The 7,172-nt window shown below is 61.5% G+C and overlaps 2 protein-coding genes across 2 annotated transcripts in view; one reads left to right on the plus strand and one right to left on the minus strand.

Moving 5' to 3' along the window:
- The window catches only part of DBP (D-box binding PAR bZIP transcription factor), a 6,248-nt gene extending 2,402 nt beyond the window's left edge, over positions 1–3,846 (plus strand). Inside the window, 3 exon segments of the mRNA XM_014448952.2 lie at positions 478–897; positions 1,579–1,790; positions 3,347–3,846. Coding sequence (XP_014304438.1) covers positions 478–897; positions 1,579–1,790; positions 3,347–3,562 — 848 coding nt within the window. The 3' untranslated portion in view covers positions 3,563–3,846.
- A 176-nt stretch (positions 3,847–4,022) lies between these two features.
- The window catches only part of SPHK2 (sphingosine kinase 2), a 5,782-nt gene continuing 2,632 nt past the window's right edge, over positions 4,023–7,172 (minus strand). Inside the window, 4 exon segments of the mRNA XM_023747763.1 lie at positions 4,023–5,679; positions 6,068–6,183; positions 6,279–6,373; positions 6,477–6,567. Coding sequence (XP_023603531.1) covers positions 4,584–5,679; positions 6,068–6,183; positions 6,279–6,373; positions 6,477–6,567 — 1,398 coding nt within the window. The 3' untranslated portion in view covers positions 4,023–4,583.

Below are 7,172 nucleotides of genomic sequence, written 5' to 3' on the forward strand. Positions count from 1 at the left end.
CGGGGCCCGGGTTCTAGGGGCTTCGTCATCGGGGTGGGGTTTCGTCGGCAGGGGGCGGGGCTGTGGACACCCGGCGCGGGTCGGTGGGACCCGGGCCGCGCTCCTGGGTTCGGGGCCCCCTAGTTGAGAGATGCGGGGAGAAGAGTCGGATTTTGTGTCCCCTAGGGGGTCAAGGGCTGGGTCTCCGGGACCCATAAGAGAGGAGGGACTTGGGGCCCCAAATTCCAGGAAGTCTGCCCAGTGGGGCTTTAGTGTGGATTTCTCTGTGGGACGCGGGGAGAGGTGGAGCCGGGACTGGGGAGCCCACAACACCGGAGTTATTTAGTGAGAAGTGGACTGTACCCCCATATTCCGGGCCCGGAATGGGTGGAACTCATGGGATAGGACCTAACTCCTACCTAGACCCTCTACTGGGGAGAAGGCGCGGGCTGGGCACAGACTTCGTTTCCCTACACATAAGGGACTGTCAGCCCTGATTTCGGGGTCCCCCCATTGGAAAGGGCCTAGGGCCCCGGGTCCTGCACTCCAGAGGGGAGAAGGCCGAGGAACTTCATTCCAGGTCTCCCATGGAGGCGAGGGCCGAGCTTCCCATATTCCTGGAAAAGGGGGGGCGGGATTGCAGAATCGTGTGCGCCCCAGTGGCGAGGGGATTAGGGCGCAGGGGAGAAGGTCGAGGGGGCCGGTTTTCCCGTGTTCCCCAGAGAGCAGGGGGGACTGGATCCTTGGAGGTTGAGAAAACCCGAAGGAGCGAGAGGAAAGGGGTGCTCCCTCTGGCAGCTTGGGGTCTCCTGGGTCGGGCAGCCGGTCGGTCGGGGAATCCTGGACACACCTGCCACGGGTCCAACCTCCCGGCAGAGCCAGGGCCCGCCCCCTGCCAGCCGCACACTCCCGCGCCACGTGAGTCCTCTCCTAACCTCCTCCCTGCTCCGCGCACGCGCGGTCACGCGCGAGGGGGCGGGGCTTGGGGAACGTGAGGGAGCCCCGGCGGCTGGCGGGGTGCGGAGGAAGCAGGCGCCCGCACGTGACTCGGCCCTGAACCGGTGTCCTCGGCTGACCCTGCTCGCTCGCTCTTAAAGGCGCAGGCCACCTGCTCCCCCTTGAACCAACCTCCTGGGATCTCGGAGCCCTTTCTGCTTCTCTTCCCTGACGCCTGAGAGCTAATTGTTCTTTGAGAGGCTCTTGAGGTCTTTTCAGTGCCTTGGATTCCATTTTTCCTGGACAGGTCTAGGCATTGGCCGGGGATTCGGGAAGGATTCAGGCTGGCCGATGGGGAAGAGACTAACACGGACTCTGAAGGCCTGAGGTTTTAGCAGCAATAGCCCAGGCTCCAGTATAACTAAGGGCAAGTAAAGTAACGATTGGGCCTCAGTTTCCCTGTTTGTAAAGGTGGAGTTGGTTTGATTATCTCTAAGCCTCCTTATGGCTTAGGGAACCTTCCTGTTTTATATTAGGGTTGATCCCTGGCAAGCTATGGTAGCCTTCCTTGTGGTGGATATGACACCTGCGTAGAGGGTAGCATCTGGGAACCTCCTTCCCCAAATCTCTACACACTCAGGCGATACATTTTATTTCCCAAAGGCCTGACCTCTCGGGACACACCCAGCCCTGTGGACCCAGATACCGTGGAGGTGCTGATGACCTTTGAACCTGACCCTGCTGACTTAGCCCTGTCAAGCATTCCCGGCCACGAGACCTTTGACCCTCGGAGACATCGATTCTCAGAGGAGGAACTTAAGCCCCAGCCCATCATGAAGAAGGCGAGGAAGATCCAGGTGCCAGAGGAGCAGAAGGTGAGCACCGCCGGATGTGGGACACGGGCTCGGCCAGCACAGCCCCCACCGCCAGGGTCCCTCACACTCAGGATTAACTCTCAGGTTCTCCTGCAGCCCAGGGCCAGTCCTCCTTGGCCATGGGATGCAAGGGGGCAAAGTGTTGGGCTTGAGATTTAGGAAGATGGCGTCATTATGGGACACGGACATAGCCAGCCCTGCTGGACCCAGTTGTACAGATCTGGAGCTTCTCCTGTCAGCTGGACCCAGACCTTTCGGTGGGGCAGGCAGGCTGCAGGCTGCTGGGCTCAGTTGCTGAGGACAGCATTTTTCAGCGATGGGTTATCAGCCTGTCTCTTATCAGCCAGCCAGGCGAGGGCTTGTCTCTTGATCTCTGATTTGAGGCATCCTTTTGGTGTGATTGCATCTGCCTAGGATGCAGACTTTGTCAGCCCTCCAGGCCTCATTTCCTGGGTCTGAGCTGCCACATTGGCGAGAGGCCTTGGGTTCTGATTGTCAGCCAAGGACCACATTCCGATTTGGGTGCTCTGGGCAGTGACTCATCTTTCTAGCATTCTGCCTCTTCCAGTTCTGGGGTCTCCCCCAACAGGAGGTGCCTGGGCTTCTCCCACAAGACTTGGCCCTGCCTTCATGTAAGACACCACTGCTCGAAGCAGCTAGGACGGGCCCACAAGCCCCATCTAGAGCAGTGTTTCTCCTGCCCCGGGGCCCTGTTGCTAGGGGCTGCATTTGCCCTAGCAAGCAGGAACTCGGCTTTAATTAAAGGGGGGTCAGGGGGCATGTTTCAGAACTCTGGGTGCTCCTTGGCAGTGAGGAGGGGCCCGCCTTTGCAACCCAATTCTAGGACTGAAGACCCCTGGGCATAGTCTTGTGGGGAGGGCTCAGCATAGCTCCTTCACTAAAGCACAACTGGGACCTGCTGGGTGGGGGAGGGGGGCATGCAACTCCCTGGCTTATTTCTATTCAAGGCCAGTTCAGAGACCAGCTGCAGTCTTTGGGACCACTTAGACTTGACTTTTGTTGGATGAGGAGGGATGAAGTTGCCTTGGCAACCAGGGCCAAAGGGACCAGCTTCCGGGAGGACTTTATCAAATCCCTGCACTGGGGAGGCTGGACTTTCCTTAGCAACCGGGATCTGGAAAGGTGATGTATAGGGCAGTGCTTTTCACCAGGATCTCACACCCTGAAAGCCCTGTTGCTAGGGAACAAGCATCCTTAGCAACCAGGAGCTAACTGTTAGCCCTTTGTCAAGTGAGGAGGGTGGCGTCTGCTTTGCACACTGGGGACTTGAGGCCCAGTTGTTGGGGGTGGGAGGCCTTCTCATGCCCTAGCCTTTGCTAGGGTCCCCCTCTCCTTAGCAACCAGGGCCTGAGATGGGCAGACCTTTGGATACCCGTCTCAGGGGAGACCCCACTGCCGGGCAAGCAGCAGCCGTGAAGTTCCTTTAGGTTCCCTCGGGTCCTTGAAGGAACAAGCAAAGCTGCGCCTCCCTTCTTCTTCCGCTGTGGCCGGGGGCCCCTCTGGACCTCAGTGCTTTTCCACCTCTGCACCCCCAGGACGAGAAGTACTGGAGTCGGCGGTACAAGAATAACGAGGCAGCCAAGCGGTCCCGCGACGCCCGGCGGCTTAAGGAGAACCAGATATCGGTGCGGGCGGCCTTCCTGGAGAAGGAGAACGCCCTGCTGAGGCAGGAGGTGGTGGCCGTGCGCCAGGAGCTGTCCCACTACCGCGCCGTGCTGTCCCGCTACCAGGCCCAGCACGGAGCCCTCTGAGGCCGCGCCCCACCCCGACCCGGCGGAGCTCTCCGCCGCCTCACTCAGACTTGCGCCCTGACACCCCCTCTCCTCCCCATCCTGTGGTCCACGGGCCGGCCAGCTGGGTGCCCCAGGGACGTGATGATGCAGATAAATACATTTATATTTTTAAGAAAAAGCGAGCCTCCCCCCCTCCCTCGCGGGGGCGGGGAGGGTCCTCTGTGTGTGCCTCCGGCACGTCGGGGACCCCACCCTCCCACCGCCTCCGTTAACACTATCCTGAATAAATCTTGATAACCCCAGAGCCAGCTGTCGTGGGGAGGAGGCAGCTCCCTGGCCCCGGGGCCAGGCCAGGGGGTCACACTGGCCGCGGTCTGTGGGTTCGTCTGGGCTCCGGGCCGTGAAAGGCGGGAGCTGCTGCAAGTGCCGACTCTGACCCCTCCCACGGGGCTGCCGGACGGAGGCAGGGGCGAGGGTCTAAGAGGAATGTAGCGACTGCCTTTATTGCATAGACCTTTTCAATTGCTTTGAAGATTGGGGTCTGGAGACGCACAGGAGACAGAAAACGGGAAATGAACTTCCCGCCCGCGCGGACGGGGCGGAACCTTAGTGCAAATGTGAGCGTTGGCCCAGGGGAACCTGCCCCTCCTGGCCGGTTCAATGGAGGCACCGGAGTGGACAGGGCGAGACCGGGCCCTGACGAGCCAGCCCGGACGCGGTACGAGAGGCTCCGCCCCCAGCCGACCCGGTCTTCCAGCAGCTGGAAGCGAGGGTCTGGACCGAGCTGCGCCCTCATTGGCCAGGCACTACCCTCCCGGGCGGGCCCATTTTCCTGCGACCCTAATGGCCCTCACCCCCTGGCATTCGGGCCACCCTCTAGCATCACCACTGGTCCCCGGGAGGCGGGCACAGTCCTGAGACAGGGGCTCCCCTGCACGTGGGGCCTCCGACCTAACTAGCAGCCAGGCCCCGCCCCGAGCGAAGGCCCCGCCCCCTTGGAATGTAGGCCCTGCCCGTAGCAGGCTCCAAGTTTCGGGGTTCAGGGCTCTCGCCCAGGGCGGCCTGGAGGCCCAGTGAGTAGCGTACCGAGGCCCGGATGAACCTGAGCCTGCAGGGGCCCGTACTCCACCTGCTCCCCGTCCACCGTGAGCACCCCGCGAGGAGTGAGCGGCTCGAGGCGAAAGGCACGAGCTGCGGCATAGCCCAGCTGCGGGCAGCCCAGGCTGAAGTGGCTCCCGCGCTCCATGGCCAGGAAAAGGCGCAGCAGCGCAGCTCGCGAGATGCCGCCGCGCACCCAGCACAGGTGCACCAGGCCGTCATCAAAGCGCGCGTTGGGGACGGCCAAGAGGTCAGCCCCCAGGTGGCTGGGGGAGATGGCCAGCATGAGCACAAAGTCCCCCTCCAGCGTCACCCAACCTGGGGGTAGTGGGGTGCCCAGAGGAGGAAGCAGGTGGTCTGGTGGGCCTCCAGTAGAGATGGCTACCGGGTCACCATCCGGGGTGGGAGGCAGTAGCCCAGAGGATGCTGGCATTTCGGGTGCCCCCTCGGTGATGGGTGAGAGTAGAGCTGATCTGGGGGAGCCAGGGGGCGAGGGCAGCAGTGGGTCTGGGGACAGTGGAGGATCCCCAGCCCCGCCCCAGTCCCTGGCCAGCTCGGGGCCTCCACCATTGAGTGACAGGACGGGGAGTGGTTCCGGTGAGTCAGGGGAGGTCAGGGCAGGCTGAGGCAGTGACAGGGGCAGGTCAGACACAGAGCGATGAAGGGGTGAGTGGGCCACGGTTCGAGCTGGGACGGGGGCCAGGGTCAGCTCTGATTTGGCACGGGGCAGGCCATGGGCGGGGGCGGGTGAGGCAGGCTCCACGGTGGCAGGTAGGTAGGAGATGCGTCCACGGTAGGTGTGCAGCGTGGCAAGGCCCAGCACCGTGCCCAGTGTGAAGCGGGCACTGCCCAAGGCCCTGAAGCGCTCACTCTGGATGTCCACGTCTGACACGAAGCCCCAGGCCACAGACAGGAAGGAGAAACAGCGGGAGCCCGAGGCCAGCGTCACAGAGAGGAGGTCCAGCGGGCGGCAGCCACCCCGGCAGAGCAGCAGAGAGCAATTGAGCAGCAGGTCAATGCCCAGGGCCTGCTCAAACCTTCAGAGCCAGAGACGAATTGACAGTGAGAAAGAGTAACAGGGTGGGGGGAGAGACCGAGTGCAGAGCGGGGAGGAGACAGGCAGACAGCAAGGGGGCCCGGCCGGCCCTGTCCCCAGGCCCACCCACAGCATCTGGCCACCTCCAGATGGACTCTTCTTACTGGGCCAGGTTCCCTCTCCATCCATCCCACAAGCACTCACTAAGTGTCACCTGTGTCCCAGGCACAGTTCTAGGCTCTAGGGATCCTGGGAACAAGACCCGCAAACGTGCCAGGCTGATGAACCTGACAGTGCACTGGCAGCGGGAGGGGAAGATGTGCCCGGCCCCAGTTAGCCCTCCTTCAGGGTACCCCCAGGCTCACCGGAGGCAGGGAAAGCCCACCTACCCCCCATGCTGGTTCACGGCTCCTGCCAGTGCGTTGCCGGAGCCACAGGGGAGGATGCCCACGGGCGTCTTCATAGCCTCTTCCCAGTCGGGGCGATCGAGGAGTCCATTCAGCACCTGGAGGGCCGGAAACCAGACACCTGGGTACTGTTCCTGGCCTCCACAGTACCCCCCCCCCCCCCAGGGCTCGGGGCCCGGGCCTCCTGCCCTACCTCATACAGCAGCCCATCTCCCGACACTGTGACGATGCCATCCCACTCGCTCAGGCTCAGTCCCTGGACCAGCTCCCGAGCATGGTTCTGTCGTTCTGATGTGGGAAACCAGGAGGTGAGGCAGGCTCTCTCACCTCCCCTCCAGGAATCGGGAGGTTGGCCCCAAAGCCTCAACTTTCGTCCTGGCACCGCCCTTACCTGTCTGGATGAGGGTGAAGGACAGCCCAGCTTCTGAGAATATGGGCAGCACGTGGTTTTTACACAACTTGCAGGGGCGGGGCTCTTCCCCCTAAAGGGAATGACCAATAGAAGCAAATCGGGTGGCCTTGCAAGAGAATGGGGGTGAGTTTCTTCAGAGAGAGGGAAAGAGGTCGTAGAGGTCAGAGAACTCAGGCCTCTTGATCTTTCGAGGCGGCAACTGCTAGACAGCCCTCAGTGGACGGCTGGAGGGCTGGCACCGGAGTCTCGTTTTTATATGCTCTCCAGGGTTCACGTGTCCGAGCGACCTCTCTTCTAGAGAAAAGACAGGGCTAGGTGTATAATACCAATGCTCTTTTGACCCTCGTGGGGGGAGGAGAGGAGATTCTGTTCTTCTCCAACAACACCCCAGATTCCAGATGACGATTGTTCCATTTGTCAGAGACTCATTGTAGTCACATACCCTTAGGGACGATCTACCAGCGGTCAATGTGACCTTAGAGAGACATATTCTGCTGAAGTGACACCTTGAACCTATCACCTTCCACGGGCCACTGAGGGCGTCCTGGGAGGGGTTGATCAGGCTAGAAGAGCACTCTCTGGAACCTCTCCCGGCAAAGACTATAGCTAGCACTACTATAAGGCGCGTCATGTCGGGGGGATGGTGACATCGTAAAATTTGTCGCTTTCTCCATT

Source organism: Myotis lucifugus, unplaced genomic scaffold (genome assembly GCF_000147115.1).
Source record: "Myotis lucifugus unplaced genomic scaffold, Myoluc2.0 scaffold_967, whole genome shotgun sequence".
Classification (NCBI taxonomy): domain Eukaryota; kingdom Metazoa; phylum Chordata; class Mammalia; order Chiroptera; family Vespertilionidae; genus Myotis; species Myotis lucifugus.